Genomic DNA, 24677 nt, shown 5'->3' with positions numbered 1-24677 from the left:
GAACTTTGGGTAGAGTCCAGGATGTGAATTTAATGGGTGGAGAAGCTTCGGCAGGACTGTGAAGTTAGTGCGGCCAACTGCAGGAAGCCATGCTTCACTGCACCCTTCTTGGAAGCTGGCATACTTGCCCTACTCTTGCTATCCACCGGCCAGCTCTTGAGGATAAGGTCCGCAGGTAGGTTCTCAATGCAGGCAGATGCTTCAGGGGAGTCAGTACCCTCCAGCTACTCTGACAAAAACCCCTCCCTCCCGGTCTTCAGCAACCTCCTCCCCTCCCTCTCTCTGAGGCCGGTTCAAGACGTGCACGCACAGCCCGCGCGACCGGCGCTGCAGCAGGCGGCCCCAACGTCCCCGCCCCCGCGTGCGCGCCCCCGCGGACTCTCGTAGGCTTGTTCCGGCCTCAGCGCGCCGCCGGCTTCACTCACCCCCCCCCCCTAGCACACCTCGGCGGTAGCGAGCGGCGCGGGGGAGGGGAAAGGGCCGGGAGGTAGGCCCGGGCTGCGGGCCGGACGCGGCGGCGCGCACGCAGGCCTTGCTTCTCCCGGGCCTTCTCCCTCACGCCGGCCGCAGGGCGGGCGCGCACGCCGAGTGACGCTCGGAGGAGGAAGCGCAGCCCCCTTCCCCTCCCTGGCTGCCCCTGGCCCAGCGGGAGCCCCCCCCAGTGCGCCTGTGCGGAGGCCTACTTGATTATGTGTGCCCTCTCCGGGCTCCAGCGTTAGCGGCCGGGTGGAGGTGGGGAGGAAAGAAGACGAGGAGGAGGAGGAGGCGGAGGAGGCGGTGGCGGGGAGGTGGGGGGAGTCAGCAAGGACATGGCTCCTGACTCCTGTGCGGAACGTGAGTGACTGAGCGGCAAAGCCCGAGTGAGCGAGCGGCCGAGCGGCGGGCGGGGGCCGGGGACGTAGGGAAGGGAGCGGGGGTGCGGGTGGCTCTGCGGGGGGAAGCACTAATTGGCTTGCATGTGTTTTTTAATGGTCCCCCCAACTCCCTCTTAGATGGTCTCTAGCGACCGGCCCGTGTCACTGGAGGACGAGGTCTCCCATAGTATGAAGGAGATGATTGGAGGCTGTTGCGTTTGCTCAGACGAGAGAGGCTGGGCCGAGAACCCGCTGGTTTATTGCGACGGGCACGGCTGCAGCGTCGCGGTGCATCAAGGTAAACACCCAACCGCCCGCCGGGCCGAACCCGGCCTTCTCCCAACCGTCACCGCTTCCCCCACCCTGGCAGCAACTGCCAGTTCCCCTGCCGCCCCTCCCCCCGCCCCGCCCCGCCCCCGCCCCCGCCCCGTTCCGCGGCCCGGGATTGACTCGGAGGGTCCGCGGCGGGGCGGAGGGGGTGTGGGCTGTGCATGTGGGAGAAAGTGCGTGTGGCCTGGACTGTCATGTGATTCTGCGCTCACTCTCTCAAGTGTCATTTGGCCGCCGCCTGCCCCTGGAGCCGGAGCTGGAGACTTAACGAGGGCGGTGGTTGGCAGGGGGGAGCGTAGAGGGGGCTGCTGCAGGTCCGCGGCCTGCGCTCCGGGGGCGGCGGGGGTGGGTGTGCGCCCCTTGGTGGAGTCGCGGTGGCCGTGGGTTTGGTTTTGGAATCGGAAGCCCCTCCCCCTTCTCTGGCTGCTCCCGTCTGCCGCAGTGTGTCTGGAGACTTCCTGTGGCATGGAGTCAGGCTCGGGAATGCCACTCGCTGCGCCGGGGCGGGTCGCGGAGGCAAGGGGGTTGCCTGGGCGCTTTAGATTAGGGAGGGGAGGCGCCGCTGCTGCACCCCAAGCTTTCTGGCGGAGACCCTGCTGCTGCGGACTGGGAGCGTCGTGCGGAGAAGACGGTGGCCTTCCGCTGCCGCGGTCGTGCTGCTGCAGGAGTGGCTTGGCTCAGCTGCCCTGCGCTGGTGGATGAGGCTGTGGAGGCTGCATCTGGCCACTTCCTCAGCTTAAGTGACTGAAGAGAAGAGGAGGTAGTGGTGCGGCCAGTGACTTGGGGAGCTTCTTAGCTTATTTCTGGGTGTTTCCATTCGGTGAGTTTTTTGGATATTACAAAAAAGCCGAGGACACTAGTAAGAGAGTTTTCTGCCCATTAAAATTTCGGACTTTATTTATTACATGTGGTAAGGAAACAACCTACATAATTTTTGGGTGTCTCTTCTATTCGTTCTGTTACTCACCAACCCGCCCTGCTTCCCATTTCTGAATTTGGCATTGAGTGATGCAAATATTTAGTAGTGAATTGGAAAGGATACTATTGAATGAGAGAAAGCCTAAACATAAGGGGCTTAAAGTGCATTCCTTCTAGAATGAAATCTCAGAATAGGTAAGGGATATTTAAGAGATAGTGAATTAAATACCAGAGTGCAGTTATCCTCCTTTGTATTTAGACAAACATCAAAGTTGCACACCTTCCTTCTTTTAAGGAGTGAAAACAATGTTGATACTGATTTTTAAGGTTTTAGAGCTGATATATTAGCGTTTCCATCACAGTGTTCATTGGTGTTTGTGGAGGTATTTCTTAGGAATTGGATTCTGAATTATCAAGTTGGAATAGGTAATGTCATGTCGTACTATAGATAACATTCCTTTAAGCTTCAAGTTTTTTTGACTACAAGTAGTACTTCTGGGTTAATAGAAAAGTTTTTGGACATTGATGCAGTGTTTCTTGCCTGTTAGGACGTTTTTACACTGACATGTTTACACATTTTAAGAGGAATTACAAGTTTAGCTTTTGGAGTTTGAAAAATTTGTGCTGATTTTGTATTCTTTTAGTGCTTTCCAGTATTTAAAATATTGCAAGCTTTCTCAGAGGAAGCTCATCCAAAAATAGCAGTTGGTTATTAGTGTTCTAGGTTTTTGGGAAAATTGCAACTTTGAGTTAGTTAAATATCAAGTTTTTTAAACTAGAATGAAATTTAGATCTACTAAAATCACTTTTTGGAATATTCACATTGTATTTCTAGAAATTTAGTTTAGAAATAAACTTTTTAAAATAATGGTCTTATTGAAAGGTGATCACATACCATACAATTCATCCACTAAAAGTGCACAGTCCACTGGTTTTAGTATACTCAGAGTTTTACATCTAGTTACCACACAGTTGTAGAACATTTTCTTTTTTCTTTTTCTCTTTATTTTCTTTTAAGAGGAAGGTTAGAGGGCTACAGAGGGGGAGAGAGAATCCTAAGCAGATTCCATGCCCAGCACTCAGCAGGTGGCCAGACTCATTCTCACAATTCCGAAATCATGACCTGAGCCTAAATCAAGAGTCGAACTCTTAACTGACTGAACCATTCAGGCACCCCAATTTTATTTTATTTTTTAAAATTTTTGTTTCAGGGGTACAGTAAGTCTTACACAATATGCAGCACTCACTCCAACATATACCCTTCCCATATCTGTCACCCAACCACCCCATCCCTTCCACCCCTGGCACCCCAGTTTTAGAACATTTTCATCAACCTAACAAGAAAACTTGGACCCATTAACAGTTACTCTCCATTTCTTCTCAATTCTCCCAATTCTAGGCAACCAGTGTACATTTCCGTCTATTGAGTTGCTTATTCTGGACAATTTATACAAATGGAAGCATGTCATGTTTAACAATACATTTCATTTTCTTTTCTGCAATATTTGGTGCTTATTTTGACAGGCGATTTGGAAATATTTTCATTAGACATCTCTAAAATGCTCTTTAAATTGCAGGATATAGGAATGAATGAATTTCTGAGTTATTCTTTGTAAAAAATCTTTGTTAAATTTTACTTAATATTCTCATTATCATAAAATATTAAGTATAATTTGTAATGGTTATGCTTATCTAAAATAACAAAAGGCTGGTCTTTTAATGTTTCTATTAATATGTCATACAGGGGACGCCTGGGTGGCTCAGTTGGTTAAGCGGCTGCCTTCGGCTCAGGTCATCCTGGGATCGAGTCCCACGTCAGGGCTCCTTGCTCAGCAGGAAGCCTGCTTCTCCCTCTGCCTCTGTCTGCCTGTGCTCACTCTCTCTGACAAAAAAAAAAAAAAAAAAAAAAAAGTCATACAGGAGGGTCTGGGTGGCTCAGTGGGTTAAACATCTGCCTTTGGTTCAGGTCATGATCTCAGGGTCCTGGGATTGAGCCCCATGTTGGGCTCCATGCTCAGTGGGGAGCCTGTTTAGCCCTCTTCCCACTACTTGTGCTGTCTCTTCTAATCTGTCTCTCAAATATATAAATAAAATCTTAAACTCCAAAATGTCATGCAGTTTTTATTAGGTGATAACATATGTGGTAAATAATATGTTTTCATTCTTTGAAAAATGGGCATTTTTATGTGAATAGTTTGAGAGGTAATTATTTTAGAGGGCTTTGAAAGAGTATTTATTTTCCATAATATAAAAAATGTTAATATGTTTTAAAATCTTTTATTTCCCAATAGCTTGCTATGGCATTGTTCAAGTACCCACTGGACCATGGTTTTGCAGGAAATGTGAATCTCAGGAGAGAGCAGCCAGAGTGGTAAGAACTGTTTATCAGAAACATTAAAATTCTTAAATGAGTAGCTTAGTATGCCACACACTTACGTTTCAGTTTGAAGGGTTTTCGGTCTTTTGTTCAAATATTGAATTTGGGCCAAATATTGACTTAACAGTTTTAAACCAGTTTTATAAACTGTGAAAAACAAATTGAACCACATAAGTATATGTTGGGGGATACTTTGAATGGATAAAACATAAAGTCATATTTGGGCTTTAGCTCTTTCTGCTGTTGAAGGGTTAAATTGGCGATAGAACATAAGGAAGTTAAGGTGATAATTCTGCTAGGTTCTGTTTAATAAAAAAACACGAGTTTAACCACTGTCTGTGGCGTGTCACAGGTCTGTGAATGGAGAATGGTAGGAAGCCAGTATTATTTGCCGTAAATGCCTCTTGTTGCCCGTTTTTAATTCCTTTATTTTTTCTGAGGATATGGTCAAGATACCAAGGTGAATTGAGGTAGTTAACTTTAACCACTGTATTCTTTTTACTGTATCTGCATGTGTATAGTTTTAACTTTGAATGCTCAGTGTTTTCAGACATTCAGTCTTTGGCAAAGCAACATAAAAATTTTCCTTTTTTACTTGGTTGGGTATCTTCTTTCTGAACACTTGTAAACTTCTTGTAGTCATGAGGGTGGTATGTTTATTCTTTCTGGCTCAAAGCGTTTTTTTTTTTTCCAGTTGACGTTTTGGAAATATCAGGGAGAGATAGATTTGATCTTCATTAATCATATAAAAGTATTGCCATTTGCAATATGGTAGTTCCTTCTTTTTGGTATTGACTAGAGGATTTGACAGAGGTAGAAAACAAACATTTCAATTTCCGTTTACATGGTAGCATGGAAGCTTTTGTTTTTGTCTACGCAGTTTTTGATCAGAAATAGTGGCTAAGTAGCCTGTCTAGGATTGTGAGACTCAGAGCAGTATTCTTTTTTTTTTTTAAAGATTTTACTTATTTATTTGAGAGAGAGAAGGGGGGGTGGGTCAGAAGGAGAAACAGACTCCCCACTGAGCAGGGAGCCCAGTGTAGAACTTGATCCTGGGACTCCAGGATCCTAACTTGAACTGAAGGCAGTTGCTTAACTAACTGAGCCACTCAGGCATCTCAGAGCAGTATTCTGTTCATATGTTTCATTTGTGTGTGAGAATGCACTGTAGCAGAATTACAGCTATACTGGCATTACGATAATGGGAAATAGTAAGAAGAGGATGAACTCATAAATCTCAGGACTTGATGTATACATAGGTCTTCTTTTTGTTTTTTTCCTCTTTGTAGCATGTTATGGTTTTGGAGTTGGGTCACCAAGCCAAAGAAGTTATTCTTTAATTCATTAGTAAACACTAATTGTAAGGTGAGGCTGTTCCAAGGGATGGCACAGGAGATTCAAGCAAAGCCAGAAAAAGATGAGAAAATAAGAAGGTGGATATGAAGAGGTCAGATAAAGAGGTCTGTGAATGGAGAATGGTAGGAAGCCAGTATTATTTGCCGTAAATGCCTCTTGTTGCCCGTTTTTAATTCCTTTATTTTTTCTGAGGATATGGTCAAGATACCAAGGTGAATTGAGGTAGTTAACTTACAAATACTGAAGAATACATTTTATTTTGGCTTTATTTCTTAGGATGTGGGGGCCATTGGAGGTTTTAAAGAAGAGGTGCAACTTTAATTTCCTATAGTGTAGTTATAAAAGAGAAGGTCCTTGGTGAGAAACAAAAACTGATTTTAAGCCCAAATAAGCAGAAAAAGGGCATTTTATGTTTTTTATTTTTTTATTTTAAAAAGATTTTATTTATTGGGGCGCCTGGGTGGCTCAGTGGGTTAAAGCCTCGCCTTCGGCTCAGGTCATGATCCCAGGGTCTTGGGATCGAGCCCCACATCGGGCTCTCTGCTTGGCAGGGAGTCTGCTTCCTCCTCTCTGCCTGCCTCTCTGCCTACTTGTGATCTCTGTCTGTCAAATAAATAAATAAAATCTTAAAAAAAAAAAGATTTTATTTATTTATTTTGAGAGAGAATGAGAGAGAGAGAGAATGGCGGGGGAGGGTCAGCAGACTCCCCACTGAGCTGGGAGCCCAATGCAGGACTCATCCTGGGACTCCAGGCTCATGACCTGAGCGAAAGGCAGTAGCTTAAGTAACTGAGCCACCTAGGAGCCTAGGAAGAGAATCTTTCAAGCAGACTGCCCACTGAGCGAGAAGCCAGCTGAGGGCTCTGTCCCTCAACCCATGACATCATGAACTGAGCTGAAACCAAGAGCTAGACCCTTAACTGAACCACGCAGGTGCCCCAAATTAGTCTTTTTTTTTTTTTTTTTAAGTAAATCCTTCCCTTTTGGTAATTATTACTTTGTTTTTTTTAAAAGTAATTTCTATTGCCAAGGTGGGGGTTGAGCTCATGACCCAGAGATGAGGAGTCAGTTGCTCTACTGACTGAGTCAGCCAGGTACCCCAAGAATTGAATTAGTCTTAATCTTATTTCTGCTTTTGTGTGTCTGCTTTATTCTTTTCCTTTCTGCAGGTTTTCTCTGCTATAGGCTGTTTACTGTCAGATTCTATGTTAAATGTTCTGTGAAAATTATCTGCTTTAATCATCTTATCAAACCTTGAGGTATTTTGTTGTTCTCATTTTATGGATAAAGACATCATGGTTTAAGAGAAATGCATATCTAGTTGGAGGCTGGGCTGTGATTAAGCTCTCAGTCATCATGTTCTGTATTGCCTCCTATGGTGAAAGTGACTATACTTCAGCTCCTAATATTTTCTGTTTCCAGTTTCAAGAGACTAAATCTCATGCTGATTCTCATGTTCCTTTGGGTAAAAAAAAAAAACAAAACTGGGTTGACTTGGATAAGGTGCCTAGCGCTGGACCAACGAGTCATGGCTAGGTAATAGGGTTGCTTAGACACAGAGAGATGTCTTTGGGTTTGGGATAGCTCACTTCTCAGAGAAGGGATTTATGAGCTGATAGTACCTTGGCAGAATAATAAAGTTCTAATTTCAGACAATTAGTTTGGAGTATATAGAATGGATTTGAAGGGGGAGATTAAAAACCGAAAGACTTAGGATGATATTACACTAAAAATGTGAGTAGAAGGAAGGGAGGGAGCGTTTTGAAGGGTGAAATGACAGAAATGGATATTGGTTAAAGGAAGGGAATAATCAGAGATGGTTTTTAGTATCAAGGTTTATCACTGGAATGATGATACCATTAATAGTCATAGAGTAATGGTAATAGAGAAAGGACAGCAAGTCTGATGAATGAAGGAAGTTCTGTTCTGGGCATGTTCGTTTTTGTGCTCGCTTCAGCAGCACATATACTAAAATTGGGCCTGTTGGTTTTGATGATGCTAGGGTTTTTCAGTGGAAATTTAGAATTGAAGTAATGGAGTCAAGTTAGAGAGTTGGAGCTGCATAGAAGGAAGACTGGGAACCAAATGACATTATTTTTTTGTTGTTGTTAGAGAAAAGAAAAATGAAGCCAGCTATGGTAAATATCCACACTTGGGGAGAGTAAGAGAACAAGTTACGAAGCATAGAAAATAAACTGTCAAGAGAGGAGAGCCTGCAGTAGTAAGAGTTGGTTTCTCAGGAAGGAATAGTTGATAGTGACATTGCGATAAGGATACTGAAGAACTGAGAAAAGTTTCTGAGACCGCAGTTGTAGTTCCTTTGGGCAGAACTCTCCATTATAGGTACTGAACAGAGTAGAGATTGTAGGATTAGACTGCATATTGAACAAGTAAGGAAAGAGGAGAGTAAAAGTTAGAGATTGAATTTATTTTATTTTATTTTATTTATTTATTTGACAGAGATCCTAAGCAGGCAGAGAGGCAGAAGCAGGCTCCCCGCAGAGCAGAGAGCCCAATGCAGGGCCTGATCCCAGGACCCTGAGATCATGACCGGAGCTGAAGGCAGAGGCTTAACCCACTGAGCCACTCAGGCACTCCGAATTTTGTTGGTTTTTAGGGGAGACTCTTTGTAGGTTGGCACTCATTGTTCAGAAAAAGTACCTGATGGGGCACCAGGATGGCTTTTTCGGTTGTGTCTGCATTAGACTGCGGTCATGAACCCAGGGTCCTGGGATCAAGCTGTGCTACAGGTTCCCTGCTGGAGAGTCTGCCTGCTTCTCCTCTTCTCTCTGCTGCTCCCCCTCCTTGTGCTCTTCTGCTTTGTCAAATAAATACATAAAATCCTAAAAAAAAAAAAAAGTAACAGCAGTAAGATTGCTTTATTTACCTCAAGTGAACATGTATTTTTGCTGGAGGTTTTTTTTTAAAGGACTTTATTTATTCATTTGAAGGAGAGGGAGAGCGTGCACAAGCAGGGAGAGAGGCAGAGGGAGAGAGAGAAGCAGACTCCCTGCTGAGCAGAGAGCCCGATGTGGGACTCGATCCCAGGACCCTGAGATCATGACCTGAGCCGAAGGCAGCGGCTTAACCCACTGAGCCGCCCAGGCGCCCCGATTTTTGATTTATCTTAACATTGTTTAGTAACCACACTCGGGTGGTTAGAGGTTAAACCTCTGATGACTATTTTGTATTTAATGGGTATTTGTTCTTAATTATCTTGGGCTGAAGAGACTTACTGGAAATGTTTATATAACATTTATACATTTATACATACATTTATAACATTTACATACTTTTAATGGGATTAAAGAGGATATGTTAGATTTTAAATATTCTACTTTGAAAACATTGTGAAAGTGGATTGTGCAACAAAATAAAATGGCCAAAAGTCCATTAAGAATTTGCATTATTGGGACGCCTGGGTGGCTTAAGTGTGTTAAGTGGGTTAAGCCTCTGCCTTTGGCTCAGGTCATGATCTCAGGGTCCTGGGTTCAAGCCCCACATGGGGCTCTCAGTGGGGAGCCTGCTTCCCTTCCTCTCTCTCTGCCTGCCTCTCTTCCTACTGGTGATCTCTCTGTCAAATAAATAAATAAAATCTTAAAAAAAAATAATTTGCATTATTTAGGTTTTGCTACTCTAGCTCTAGATGAAAAGACTGTTTCTACAGGAGGTGAGATGTAACTTTTTCCTACTGTTCTGCCTCTTTTTATTAGAGTTCTTCCTGGCTTCTTAACATTGTTGGGGAAGAACTGCTAGTGGAATGTGAATCAAGATTTTAGGGATTGACCTAGGGTTGCACATTTTTTTTTAAAAGATTTTATTTATTTGACAGAGAGAGCGACCACAAGCAAGGGGGAGTGGCAGGCAGAGGGAGAGGGAGAAGCAGGCTCCCCACCAATGAAGGAGCCCAGTGTGGGGCTTGATCCCAGGACCTCCTGGGATCATGACCTGAGCTGAAGGCAGATGCTTAACTGACTGAGCCACCAGGCTCCTCCACATTTTATTTTTTAATTTTTGCTTAATGAAAATACATAATGCAAAAAAGTTACTATAAATGTGTAAAACCATCTGAACTATATACTTAACTGTATTGTGTATTTATATTTAATTTTATTAAGTAAAATTATGTTAATATGTATGTCATAAATAAGTATGACTATAGGACATAAAATAAATATTCCCTATCCAGAATGAACTAAGGTAGATTTTTCATATTTGCCCCAAATCTTGCCTTTTTAAAATAATAAATAAAAAAATGAAGTTGAAATACTTTTTGTACTCTCCCCAGTCTGAGTTACCTTTTTGGTATCTGTAGGGACCATTTCTTTTTTTTCCTTTTTTAAAGATTTATTTATTTATTTGACAGAGAGAAAGAGAGAGAGAGAATGAGAGAGGGAACACAAGCAGGAGGAGTGGGAGAGGGAGAAGCAGGCTTTCCTATGGAGCACGGAGTCGGATGTGGGGCTCCATCCCAGGATTCTGCAATCATGACCCGAGCTGAAGGCAGATGCTTAATGCCTGAGCCACCCAGGCGCCCCTGTTGGGACCATTTCTCTAGTTCTTTTCAGTTTCATTGGGATATAATTGATCTATAACATTGTATAGGTATAATATAGGTATTTAAGGTATACAGTGTAATGATTTGATTATATATATGTATGTGTATATGTATATTGCAAAATGATTACTAAAAGATTAGTTAACATCCATTCGCACGTAGTTACAAACTTCTTTTTTTTTTTTTTTTTTTTTAAGATTTTATTAATTTCAGAGAGTGAGCGAGAGCTAGAGAGAGCAGGAACAGGGCTGGGTTGTTTGCGTGCATGGGGAGGAGGAAGAGAGGGAGAGGGAGAAGCAGGCTACCCCCTGAGCAGGGACCCCAATGCGGGGCTGATCTCAGGACTGTGGGATCATGACCTGTGCCAAAGGCAGATGCTTAACTAACTGAGCCACCCAAGCGCCCCTGTAGTTTTCTTTTCTTTTGATTAGAACTTTAAAGATTCACTCTTAGGGCATCTGGTTGGCTCAGTTGGTAGAGTATAGGACTCTTAATCTCAGGGTTGTGAGTTTAATCCCCATGTTAGGTATAAAGCTTACTTAAAAACAAATGTACACAGAACTTTAAAAAGATTTACTCTTAATAGCTTTCATATACACAATACAGTATTATTAATTATAGTCACCATGCTATATATTCCATTCCCAGAGCTTAGTGTATAAGTGGAAGGTTTTTTACTTTTTGATAGACCACCTCATGCCCTTTCCCCACCCACCATCCCCTGCCTTTCGCATCCGTCACTCTATTTTCTGTTTCTATGACACTGGTTCTTTGAGATTCCTTATCTAAGTGAGGTCATATAGAACAGGTGGCCCCCTGACTTAGGATTTTTTGACTTTACAGTGGTGTGAAAGCAGTATGTATTCAGTAGAATGCATATTTCAAACCCTCTATTTTGATTTTTTTCCCAGACTAGTGATATGCAGTATATTTGTGATGCTGGGCCGCAGCAGCTAGCCAGTGCTGCCAGATAGCTGCCAGTTATTATTAACATGAATAAAATTTTGTTCAACTCAGTTTTTTACCTTGCTGCTTTATGGGTCATTTCCTTTTTTAAAATTTTTACACAGTTCTAGGGTCCCCTCCAGTGTTTATCTAGTAAGTAGTAAGCAAGCTATGTTTGTCTTTTTGTGTCTAAGAATATTATTATTTTGCTCTCTTCTATGCTAGTTTGAGTTCTAGAGTCATTGTTGTTTTTCTGTAAGTAAAGATTTTATTCTAGTTTGTCTTCTGGTATCTAATTGTGATAAATAGAGAATCTGTTGACATAGTGCTTATCCTGCTTCAGAGTTGATTGGCTTTTTCATTCTGTGGACTCAGTTTTTTTTTTTTTTTTTTTTCATCTTGGAAAATTTTCTTCAAGTGTCACCGCATTTAATTTTTTTCTGGAATTATTACCTAGGTATGTACTTTGGATTCTTGTTATTTTCTTCATATCTTATATTATTTTTTAAATTAAAAAAAGATTTTATTTATTTGAGAGGGAGAGTGAATGAGAGAGACTTCGTGCACACGCAAGAGCAGGGAGAGGGAGAAGCAGACTCCTGCTGAGCAGGGAACCTGACTTTAGGCTCCATCCTTGGATGCTGGGATCATGACTTGAGCTGAATGCAGATACTTAATGGACTAAGCTACTCAGGGGCCCCTCTTTGTGTCTTTTAATTTCTCTTTCATATTTTCTTTTTAATTTCTTTTTCATATTTTCTCTCTCTCATTTTTATCTCTCCATTATGGATAATCTCTTTAGTTCTGTCTTGAGATTTATGCTTATTGTTAACCCAGTCAGTGAATTTCTTTTCTGAGTGAATCATATCTACAATATGTATTGTATTTTTCATTTTGCCTTTTTTTATTTTAAAGATTTTATTTATTTGACAGAGAGAGACACAAGCAGGGGGAGTGGGAGAGGGAGAAGCAGGCTTCTCGCCGAGCAGAGAGCCCCATGCGGGGCTCAATACCAGGACCAAGGGATCATGACCTAAGCTGAAGGCAGATGCTTAATGAATGAGCCACCCAGGTGCCCTGCCTTTTTTTTCCATAATATTTTGCTGTTGTTGCTTTATGGATGATATTCCTTTATTATTTGAACATTTAAAACGTAATTTATTTTGGGGACACCTGGTTGGGTCACTTGGTGGAGCATGCAGTTCTTGATCTCACAGTCATGAGTTCAAGTTCCACATTGGTCATAGAGCTTACTAAAAACAACTTATTTTATTTTTTAATTTTGTTTGTTTATTTACTATTTTTAAGATTTTATTTATTTGACAGAGATCACAAGTAGGCAGAGAGGCAGGCAGAGAAAGGGTAGGAGGAAGCCGGCTCCCCGCTGAGCAGAGAGCCTGATGCAGGGCTGGATCCCAGGACCCTGGGATCATGACCTGAGCTGAAGGCAGAGGCTTAACCACTGAGTCACCCAGGCACCCCTAAAAATAACTAATTTTAATACTTCTCAGAGATTTTAGAATTCTTTCATTTGTTTTGTTAAGTATGGTGGTGTAGGGATCTTCATATACTTTGTAATTTTTGGTTGTGAACTAATTCTCAGGAGTTGCTGTCTTCTGTGGATTCCTTTTCTGCTAGGAGCACAGTAAAGATGTAACTGTGGGGAGTTTATGCATTGCTGTCTTTGAAGAACCATGTTTGGCCCCTAACAAAGACGAGATTACAGTAGCTTCTGCAAATCAGGAATTTACAGATTTATGAATTCTTTAATTTAAAAGGAGTTCATAAGGCTTTTTAAAGCCTTTTTTGACAACTCTGTGATATCATTAGGGACCAGGCTTTATTTGCACTCCTACTATGCCAACCTTAGCATATGGTTTTCATTTTCAGGGGTGACCCATAGTCAGAGCATGGCAGCTAGAACTGTAGTCATTGTGACCTGCAGAAAGAAGTTCCAGGTAGAAGGGGGGGATGGTAAAGTTAAAAAGTGATTTTCTTCCCAGCTGACTTCTTTTCTTGTTTTCCTGAAGTCCCAGTCAATACATTTTGCTTAATTTTGTTGACTTTTCATTGTTAGACTTCAAAATATGGGTCAGTTGAAGAACTGAATAAAATGGGCATTTTGTTAGGACGGAAGAACTGTAGAATGGTTTTGGAGTTGGTAACCAGACTCTGTCAGAGTTTGCCTACTGGGGTTCACTGCTCCAGAGTAATTTTTAAGTTTGTTTCTTGACTGGAATCTGGTGCCCTTTAGATAATGGATTTTTGGGTACCACACACTGTCAGCATCAACTGAGTTTCTGGTTTTTCTAGAGTGACCCCTCTACTTATGTTCAGAACCAGCATCCCACTTCAGGGCACCTTCTCTAGTCTTACCAGTCTAGGCCCTGTTTTTCTTTTTTCTTTTTTTTTTTTTTTTAAAGATTTTACTTATTTATTTGACAGAGATCACAAGTAGGCAGAGAGGCAGGCAGAGAGAGAGAGGAGGAAGCAGGCTCCCTGCCGAGCAGAGAACCCGATGTGGGGCTTGTACCCACGACCTGGGATCATGACCTGAGCCAAAGGCAGAGGCTTTAACCCAGGTGCCCCCTAGGCCATGTTTTTCTATGATAGATTCATTCCCCTTTGGTTGTTTAATAGGCCTTTAGCAGTTCTTGTCCTTGTGCAGGGAACCCAGTTAGAACTTCTTTTGTGTGTGTGTGTCTAGGGTCTGTGCTAGTGTCATAGTCAATTCCAGTCTCTGAGGTATATAATAGGTCAGGTATCTTCATTTACTGCCTTGGCTTCAACTAATACTCATTTTTTTAGCTTTTCTTTTCTTTCTTTCTTGTTTTTTTTAAACATTTTATTTATTCATTTGACAGAGATCACAAGTAGGCAGAGAGGCAGGCAGAGAGAGGAGGCGGCAGGCTCCCCGCTGAGCAGAGAGCCCGATGCGGAGCTCTATCCTAGGACCCTGGGGTCATGACCTGAGCCAAAGGCAGAGGCTTTAACCCACTGAGCCACCCAGGAACCTCAGCTTTTTTTTTTTTTATTTCTGGTACTGGAGATTAACCTTTATCTACATAATTAAAAATTGTTTTCAGATTTATATATCTTTGATTCTGAGTGCAAGAAGACAATTGCAGTTTTAAAATTTCATATATAATTAAAAGCTTGTATACTTTATTTTTTTATTTTCTTTTTAAAGATTTTATTTATTTATTTGATAGAGATCACAAACAGGCAGAGAGGCAGGGAAGCAGGCTCCCTGCCAAGCAGAGAGCCCGATGCGGGGCTCGATCCCAGGACCCTGGGACCATGACCCGAGCTGAAGGCAGAGGCTATAACCCACTGAGCCACCCAGGCGCCCCTAAAATGTTTTTATTTATTTATTTGACAGAGAAAGAGACAGCGAGAGCAGGAACATATGCATGGACACAGAGAGGCAGGCAGAAAGAGAGGGGGAAGCAGGCTCCGCACCGAGAGTTGGGCTCAATCCCAGGACTCTGAGATCATGACCTGAACCCAAGGCAGAGGCTTAACCCAGTGAGCCACCCAGGTGCCCCAAAAGAGGTGTTTTTGGAAAGTTAACAGAGTTAGTGCTTAATACCATAGATAAAATAGTAAATGGTCAGTTCCTGTTGTCTCTCTTGATTCTTAATTACTATGAGAAAAGCCTAGCATAATGTCTGACATGAAGTAGGTGCTTAACACTTGTTTTATCCTTTTCTAACGTGTCTATGCAACTAGTAAGAGAAATGAAATCATAGGAATATTTAGATACCTTGCCCAGCATATGGTATCTATTTATTCCTTTTTTTTTTTTTTTAAGATTTTATTTATTTATTTGACAGACAGGGATCAAAAGTAGACAGAGAGGGAAAGCAGGCTCCCTGCTGAGCAGAGAGCCGGATGTAGGTAGGGCTTGATTCTAGGACCCTGAGATCCTGACCTGAGCCAAAGGCAGAGTTAACCCACTGAGCCACCCAGGCGCCCCCTTTTTTTAAGTTTAGATTTAATTTCTTTTTTTTTAAGATTTTTTTTCCATGTTTATTAAAGTAATAAATGCATAGTCAAAGTCAGGTGTTACCAAAAACTTCTCACACAAAGCAAACAGTACTTTGCTGTTTGGCTCTTGAAATCTAATCTCATTGCCCAGAAGCAACCTCTTTTGGCTGCTCCTTCTGGTGTTTACTTCCATATTTCTAAAAAGAAAGTATAAGCAGCTATTGTTTTCTTTTCTTTTTTTTCTTTCTTTTTTTTTTTTTTTAAAGATTTTATTTATTTTATTTGACAGACAGAGATTACAGGTAGGCAGAGAGGCAGGCAGAGAGAGAGAGAGGAGGAAGCAGGCTCCCTGCTGAACAGAGCGCGTGATAAGGGGGCTCAGTCCCAGGACTCTGGGATCATGACCTGAGACGAAGGCAGAGGCTTTAACCCCCACTGAGCCACCCAGGCGCCCTAGCAGCTATTGTTTTCTAAAGTATATTTTAAAAAAATTTAAAGATTTTATTAGAGAGGAAGATCGCTCATATGCATGTGCTCAGGCAGGGGTGGGGGGAAGAGGGAGGGGAAGAAGCAGGCTCCCCACTGAGCAGAGAGCCAGCATGGAGCTTGATTCCGGGACCCTGAGATTATGACCTGAGCCAAAGACAAAGACAGACACTTGAGCAGCTGAGTCACCTAGGTGCCCCTGAAGTTTATTTTTCTTTTTCTTTCTTTCTTTTTTAAAAGATTTTATTTATTTATTTGAGAGACAGAAGAGTGCGCACGAGAGGAGAGAGGGTTCGAAGGAGAAGCAATGAGCAGGGAGCCCGAAGTGGGCCTCAGTCTCAGTGTCCAGGATCATGACTTGAACCAAAGGCAGATGCCCAACGGACTGAGCCACCCAGGCGCCCTGAAGTTTATTTTTCTTAGTAATCTCCAAACCCCTCATTGGGCTTGAACTCTCATATCAGGATTAAGAGTTGTGTGCTCTGGGATGCCAAGGTGGCTCAGTCATTAGGGGTCTACCTTCAGCTCCGGTCATGATCCCAGGCTCCTGGGATCGAGCCCGGCGTCTGTGTGTCTTTGTCAGGCTCCTCTCAGCAGGGAGTCCACTTCTCCCTCTCCCCCCCCCCCCCCCCCTTCTGTGTTCTCTCTTTCGCTGTCTCTGTCATATAAATAAAATCTTAAAAAAAAAGAGTTGTGTGCTCTGCCAACTGAGCCAGCTAGGTGCCCCTATAAGCAGCTATTCTTGACATATTAGTTTTAGTAGTTGCCTTTTAGTATATCACAAATTTTCATTAAATCACTGGTGTTAAACAGTAATACTTTATTATCTAAATATTTTGTTTATTTGTCAGCCAAAAGTCTCCTGATTTTTTTTTATTTCCTTGGGATTAGTAATGGTCTTATATTTTCATTTTCCTTATATTGTTTCTTTAGATGCTTTTTTATTTTTTATTTTTATTTTTTAAAAAAGATTTTATTTATTTATTCGTCAGAGAGCAAGAGAGAGAGGGTGCACTAGTGCACAAGCAGGCAGAGCAGCAGGCAGAGGTGGAGGGAGAAGCAGGCTCCCTGCCGAGCAAGAAGCCCGAAGAGGGACTCGATCCCAGGACCCTGGGATCATGACCTGAGCTGGAGGCAACGGCTTAACCAACTGAGCCACCCACGCACCCCTAGATGCTTTTCAAAAAGATTTATTTTTTAAGACTTTATTTGTCAAAGAGAGAGAGAGGGAGTGAAAGCACAAGCAGGGGGAGTAGCAGGCCGAGGCAGAAGCAGGCTCCCTGCTGAGCAAGGAGCTCTATGAGGGCCCTGTCTATGATCTGACCTGAACCAAAGGCAGATGCTTAACAGACTGAGCCACCCAGGTGTCCTCTTATGTCCTTTATTTAAGGTTAAATCTTCCTATATACTCCAGTTGCTTTTTCATATAAACTTTCAAATGATTAATGATGTAGGTAGTCTGTTAGTAAAATTTTCCATGAGTTCACTTTTCCTTTTCCTCTCTTCTCTACACTCTTTCCATCTTCTTCCCTTTTCCTTCTCTCCTTCCCTCCCCCTCCTCTTGTCTCCCCTTCTGCTGCCTCCTCTCTCTCCTCCACTTTTCCCTCTTCCTCCTTTCCTTTTTAACTAGTAGATCTTCTGGGTACCATCTTCCTGCTGTCATCTGTGCTGGTTTCTTTTTAGGCGGGATCTTTCCTTCACTATCATCTTATGAGTTTATTTCTTGCTTATTTTGGATTCTGTTTTATAATGCTTCATCCTCCCTGTTGCTGCATCTTTAATGGTCTGTTTTCTTGTTTTAGTGGGCACCTCTAGTAGCTTCATAGGAAATGGTGTGTAAGAAATAATTTTTTAATGTTTTTATATGTTTGATAAAATTGGTAGCTTTTACCATCTTGATTGATAGCTTGGCTAAATACAGAATTCTTGGTTGGAAACCATTTTCTTTTTTCTTTTTTTAAGGTTTTATTTATTCATTTGAGACAGAGAGATACAGAGAGAAAGCATAAGCAGGGCGATAGGCAGAGGTAGAGGGAGAAACAGACTCCCTGCTGAGCTGGGAGCCTGATACGAGATTCAGTCCCAGGACCTGGAGATCATGACCTGAGTCAAAGTCAGACACTTACCTGAGCCACCCTCTTTTTTTTTTTTTTTTTTTAATTTAATTTTTTTTTTTTTTTGCGAGACAGAGCATGCATTGGGGGGGAAGGGGCAGTGGGAGAAGGAGAAGTACGCTCTCCACTGAGTGGGGAACCCAGTGCTTAACTCCATCCTAGGGCCCTGGGATCATGACCTGAGCCAAAGATAAACCCTTAACTGACTGAGCCACCCAGGGGCCCCTGGAAATAATTTTCATTCAGAATTTTGGTGATTTGCTTTTTAGGTTCAGTGTTTCTGTTTGAGATCCAGTAAAGTTCTCATTTCTAATACCTTGTATTAGAAATGTGATTGTTTTCTCTGGATTTTTTTTTTTTTTAATATTTTATTGATTTATTTGATAGAGAGAGATCACAAGTAGGCAGAGAGGCAGGCAGAGAGAGAGGGAAGAAGCAGGCTCGCTGCCGAGCAGAGAGCCCGATGCGGGGCTCGATCCCAGGACCCTGAGATCATGACCTGAGCTGAAGGCAGAGGCCTTAACCCACTGAGCCACCCAGGCGCCCCTGGATTTTTTTTTTTTTTTAAATCCAGGTTATTTCTGTATTTTTCATGGTATTCAGTGGCCCTTTTGATTTGGTAAAATCATGTTAGGGAACACAAGTTCAGTTAATGATAACATTTTTCTTGAAGGATTTCTTTGATGATTTGCTCTGTTCTGTTTTTCTTTTTCTGTATGTTTTTTTTATTTGGTTATTGAATCTTTGAACTAATTTTCCAATTTTTAATATTTTTTGTTTAAATTACCTTTTTTCCTCCTATTTTCTGAGGCAGTTCCTTACTTTGTTTTCTAACCTTCCCTTAAATTTTTCTTTTCCTTTTTATTTATTTATTTATTTTTAAGATTTTATGTATTTATTTGACAGAGAGAAACAGGGAGAGCGGGAACACAAGTAGTGGGAGTGAGAGAGGGAGAAGCAGGGTTCCCGCTGAGCAGGGAGCCTAATGTGGGGCTACATCACAGAATCCTGGGATTATGACCTGAGCCGAAGGCAGATGCTTAATGACTGAGCCACCCAGGCACCCCTTCACTTAATTTTCTAGGGTGCATTATACTTGTCATTTCCAAGGGCTCCTTTATACTCTGTTCTTTATTAACTTTCTTTTTTTTTTTTTTTTAAAGATTATTTATTTATTTATTTGACAGAGATCACATGTAGACAGAGAGGCAGGCAGAAAGAGGAGGAAGCAGGCTCCCTGCTGAGCAGAGACCCTGATGTGGGGCTCGATTCCGGGACCCTGAGATCATGACCTGAGTCGAAGGCAGAGGCTTTAACCCACTGAGCCACCCAGGCGCCCCTCTCCGTGTTCTTATTTCTTGGATGTGGTATTTATTTATTTATTTTTTAAATTGAAGTGTAGTTGACACATAGCGTTACATTAGTTTTAGGTGTACAATATAGTGATTCCACAATTCTCTATGGTATGCTATGCTCACCACAAATATAGCTATCGTCTGTCACTGTATAATACTATTACCACACAATAACTGACCGTGTTCCTTATGCTGTGCCTTTTCATCCCTGCGACTTAATTCATTCTGTAACTGGAAGTCTGTACCTTCTACTCCCTTGTCACCCATGTTGCCCATTCCCTCAGGCAACCACCAGTTTTCTGTATTTATGGGTCTGTTTTTATTTTCTTTGTTCTTTCATTTGTTGTGTTTAGATCCCAACATACAAACAAAATTATGTAGTATTTGTCTTTCTCTGACTTAGATTACTTAGCGTAATACTTTCTAGATCCATCCCTGTTTTTGCAAATGGCAGGGTCTCTCTTTATTTTTTTTTAAATTGCTCAGTTATTCTTCATTGTGTGTGTGTATGTGTGTGTACACACACTGCATGTTCTTTATTCATGGACACTTGAATCACTTCTGTATCTTGGTTATTGTAAATAATGCTGCAATAAACATAAAGGTGCATATATTTTTTTGGATTCGTGTTTTCATTTTCTCTTGATAAAATAGTCAGTGGTGGAATTATTAGATCATATGGTAATCTGTTTTGTTTTTTAAATTTTATTTACTTATTAGAGAGAGAGTACATGTACAAGTTGGGGGAAGAGTAAAGGGGGAGAGAGAATCTTAAGCAGATTACCCTCTGAGTGTGGAGCCTGATGCAGGGCTTGGTCTCCTGACTGTGATATTGTGACCTGAACTAAAGTCAAGAGTCGGATGCCGGGTGCCCTGTGGTAATCTGCTTTTAATTTTTGAGGAATTTCCATTTTGTTTTCCACAGTGTATGCACCAATTTATTCCATCAACAGTGCACAGGTGTTCCTTTTATGCCATATCCTTCCCAGCACTTGTTATTTCTTATGTTTTTGATACTAGCCATTTGACTAGTGTAAAGTGATATCTCATTGTGGTTTTAATTTACACTTAATTAAATTTACATTTAATGATGAGTGATTTAGAGCGTCTTTTCATGTATGTGTTGACCATCTGTGTGTCTTATTTGGAAAAATATTTCAGGTACTCATTTTTCTTTTTCAAGAAAAAGAAAAATGGGTGGCTCAGTGGGTTAAAGCCTCTGACTTCGGCTAAGGTCATGATTTCAGAGTCCTGGGATTGAGCCCCACATCGGGCTCTCTTGTCAGCAGGGAGCCTGCTTCCCTCTCTCTCTCTGCCTACTTGTGATCTCTCTCTCTCTCTGTAAAATAAATAATTAAACCTTAAAAAAAAAGATTTTATTAAATTATTTTTTAATTTTTTTATAAACATATAATATATTATTAGCCCCAGAGGTCTGTGAATCTCCAGGTTTACATACTTCACAGCACTCACCATAGAACATCAAGATTTTAGTTTTAAGTAATCTCTGTATCCTGTGTGTGGCTCGAACTCACGACCTTGATATCAAGAGTCACTTGCTCCACGGCTTGAACCACTCAGGTTCCTCAGCTCTAGTCTTTTTTTTTCCCTGCTCACTTTTTAATTGGGTATTTTGGTGTTGCGTTGTAGAAGTTGTTGTTGTTGTTCTTCTTCTTCTTCTTCTTAAAATTTTGTATATCTCTTTTATTTTCTATTTTTTTAAGTTGGCTCCACATTCAACATGGGCCTTAAACTCATGACCCTGAGCTTAAGGGTCACATGCTCTACCTACTGAGCCAGCCATGTGCCCCTATTCTTTAAATATTTTGGATATTAATCCTTTATCAATAAGATATATCATTTGCAGATATTTTCTCCCATTCAGTGGGTTGCCTTTTCATTTTGTTGCGGTTTTCCTTTGCTGTGTAAAAGTGTTTTATTTTGATGTAGTCCAGAGATTTATTTTTGCTTATGTTTCTCTTGCCTGAGGAGGCATATCTAGAAAAATGTTTGTCTGGCTGATGTCAGAGATGTTAACTGCCAGTGTTTTCTTCAGAGTTTTCTGGTTTCACATCTCACATTTAGGTCTTTATTTTTTTTTTTTTTTTATTATTTTTTTTTTTTTAAAGATTTTATTTATTTGACAGAGAGAAATCACAAGTAGATGGAGAGGCAGGCAGAGAGAGAGGGGGAAGCAGGCTCCCTGCTGAGCAGAGAGCCCGATGCGGGACTCGATCCCAGGACCCTGAGATCATGACCTGAGCCGAAGGCAGCGGCTTAACCCACTGAGCCACCCAGGCGCCCCACATTTAGGTCTTTAATCCATTTTGAGTTTATTTTTGTGTGTGACTAAGAAAGCGGTCCAGTTTTGTTCTTTTGCATATAGCTGTCCAGTTTCCCCAGCACCATTTGTTGAAGAGAATGTCTTTTTCCCATAGTATATACTTTCTTCTTTTGTTGTAGATTAATTGACCATAAAAGCTTGGAGTTATTTCTGTGCTCTCTCTTCAGTTCCATTGATCTGTTTGACCGTTTTTGTACCAGGACCATACTGTATTGATTATTACAGCATTGTATGTCTTGAAATCTGGGATTGTGATGCCTTCAGCTTTGGTTTTTTTTCTCAAGATTGCTTTGGCCATTTGGAGTCTTTTGTGGTTCCATACAAATTTTAGTTTTATAATAGTTATGTGAGGGGCGCCTGGGTGGCTCAGTGGGTTGGGCCGCTGCCTTCGGCTCAGGTCATGATCTCGGGGTCCTGGGATCGAGTCCCGCATTGGGCTCTCTGCTCAGCGGAGAGCCTGCTTCCCTCTCTCTCTCTGCCTGCCTCTCCATCTACTTGTGATTTCTCTCTGTCAAATAAATAAATAAAATCTTTAAAAAAAAAAAATAGTTATGTGAAACCTGTTGCTGTTTTGTTAGGGATTGTAGCCTGCTTTGGGTAGTAAGGATACTCAACAATATTGGTTTTTCCATTCTATGAGTAAGGAATGTTTTTTGGATGCAGTTTTTCTCTTCACTGAGGATATTAATCAGAAGGGTTTTTTTTTTTTTTTTTAATTTTGTTTCAGTTTTCTGAAGTATTTGTCTGCTACTAGGACTCTTCCTCAGAATTCCTTTGTATCATTGTCTTGGTCTGTCTTGTTAGAGACCTTGTTTAAAAATGTGGTGACTCTCAGACATCTATTTGAATTTTTTTTTTTTAAAGATTTTATTTATTTATTTGACAGACAGAGATCACAAGCAGGCAGAGAGGCAGGCAGAGAGAGAGAGGAGGAAGCAGGCTCCCCGCTGAGCAGAGAGCCCGACGAGGGGCTCGATGCCAGGACCCCGAGATCATGACCTGAGCCGAAGGCAGCGGCTTAACCCACTGAGCCACCCAGGCGCCCTACCTATTTGAATTTAAGATAGACTACTCATGAGTTGATTGAAAACTGTGTGTGTATGGGCAGAGATTGTTGCTGATTAGTTTCCTTATAGGTGATCTAACTGGATTCTTGTATTAGGAGACTATCAGCTGGTTAACTGAATGAGAGGGAAATCTTCCAGACATATGTTTGGGATTGACTAGCCTGGTTATTCAATATCCTTTGAGCCATGTTTGCTGGAATTTCACGATTTACAGTTAGATTTTTCGTTAATTCTTCTTTTTCTGGTATGGTACACCTTTTCTTAGCTGTTCCTGGTATTCCCAAGCCCAGGTTTCCTCATTTACCCTTTCTGCAGTTTTCCAGGATAGGGGTAGTTGTGAAGGAGATGAATGGGAAGTTCAGTTGTTTTTCAGAGTGTATTCCGTCTCTTATTTTTAGCTTCCCCTGAGCCTATTCCTTTTGGATACATGTACTACCTACCACCTGTGATGTGTGACTCCCTACCCTGATGCCTGGTACCTAAAGTTCCTCTAGTTGTTGCCGTATATTCCAAGATACATTGCTTTTGGGCTTATCGTACTACAACAACCTTTTCTGATTTGTTAAGTCATTTACTACTAATCTCCTTTCTAGCTTCTGAAGTTTTATAACTGTTGTCTTCTCTTAAGTTCTTTTTCTGTTTGTAGCTTTATGGAGATCTAGGAGGGGGGGAGCAGGTAGTTTTTAAGTGGAATTCACTATCTGTGCCTGTGATATGGTCTTTTACCATTTCTTCCAGGCTCTTGTTTTGCTGTTTAGTGTGTTCCTTCTTGAGTTTTTTCCCCCCTACTCCACACACATTTTTGAATTTTCCTGTGGATTCTGCTTTCCCTATACGTTTTTCACCTTTCATTTTTTGTCTTTTCTCTTTTACTAGCAAGCTTCCTGGAAGAATAAAGCTGTAGTTGACAATTCCACTTTAGTTGTCTATTATAGTCTAGCCTCTTAGTGGTGCATAACGATTATGATACAACTTAGTTGTCATTTTAAGCAATAACATATGGGATCTGCATTTGCTAAACTATTCTCATCATGGACACTTGTCCATTTTGTCTCTCAGTGACCCTTATATAGAAGTCCATGTATAAGAAATTCTTTTAATAATTTAGCTTCAGGAAAATTGACTCCCTTGAGGATCCTGGTATATTTCCTCCTTTTTGATAGCTCCTGGATACACATTCTGTTTTTCTTTTTGTCCTGGCTACCAGCCAGCCCAGAACCAAATCTGGTCTTTAGTTATATCAGTAGTATTAATCTGATTATTAGTATATTTGTTTCTTCCTCCTCCTCCTGTGGGGTTTAGGACTTCACCTCTTATCTCTGTTTCTCTGCGTGTTGATTTCATTCTCTCATACTACAGACTCACTACTTCATGAGGCTGGAACCATGACTGCTGGCAGCTCTTGGCTCTCATCTTCCCAGCCCCTTCTACCAGAAGAAGGGGCTCTCTTGAAGAATCCTGGGAAGGACTCTGATTGGCCTGTCTTGGATCATGTACCCATCATCCCTGTGGCTGGAGTGGGGAGGGTACTGTGAATGGCAACCCTCACTAGAACTACATAGTTGGAGTCAGGGGTAAGAGCAGTTTCCCTATATCAGGGGGATGTCCTTCATACTGGCTTTCAATGTTCATTTTTTTACTTTTTGTTGTTAAAATACAGGTTGTTTTTCTGTAGGCTGCCTCAGATCATTTTCTGAAAAAAGTTTGGGGATAAATAAGTGGGTAAGATGTCACAAACTCCTGTTTATTCACCTTTGATACCATTACATTGGCTCTTAAGTCCACAACTATTGATTTTGCTGTTAACTTCAAATGGGCAAATCCAAAATTTTTTCAGTTTTCATTCTATTTGATCCACTTTCAGCATTTAAAACTGTGATCACTCCATTGCTCTGGGATCAGTAGTGCCATTGCAAAAACTGTGATCACTCCATTGCTCTGGGATCAGTAGTGCCATTGCAAAAACTGTGATCACTCCATTGC

General features: G+C 41.6%; 1 protein-coding gene across 9 annotated transcripts in view; it reads left to right on the top strand.

Annotated features, from left to right (window-relative positions):
- The first annotated feature begins 438 nt into the window (after window positions 1-438).
- Window positions 439-24677, top strand: part of MLLT10 (MLLT10 histone lysine methyltransferase DOT1L cofactor) — a 234646-nt gene continuing 210407 nt past the window's right edge. For 3 of the 9 annotated variants that reach the window (XM_059404201.1, XM_059404206.1, XM_059404195.1), the window contains exons 1-3: window positions 440-732; window positions 993-1152; window positions 4394-4473. In XM_059404201.1, the coding sequence (XP_059260184.1) occupies window positions 993-1152; window positions 4394-4473 (240 nt within the window). In that variant the 5' untranslated portion in view covers window positions 440-732. Of the gene's footprint in view, window positions 733-782; window positions 861-992; window positions 1153-4393; window positions 4474-24097; window positions 24269-24677 lie in introns of those variants that run through there. The other 6 variants (XM_059404200.1, XM_059404199.1, XM_059404205.1 and 3 more) reach the window with 5 other exon arrangements.

Source organism: Mustela nigripes, chromosome 6 (genome assembly GCF_022355385.1).
Source record: "Mustela nigripes isolate SB6536 chromosome 6, MUSNIG.SB6536, whole genome shotgun sequence".
NCBI lineage: Eukaryota > Metazoa > Chordata > Mammalia > Carnivora > Mustelidae > Mustela > Mustela nigripes.
This window is presented reverse-complemented; position numbering and strand designations above follow the sequence as displayed.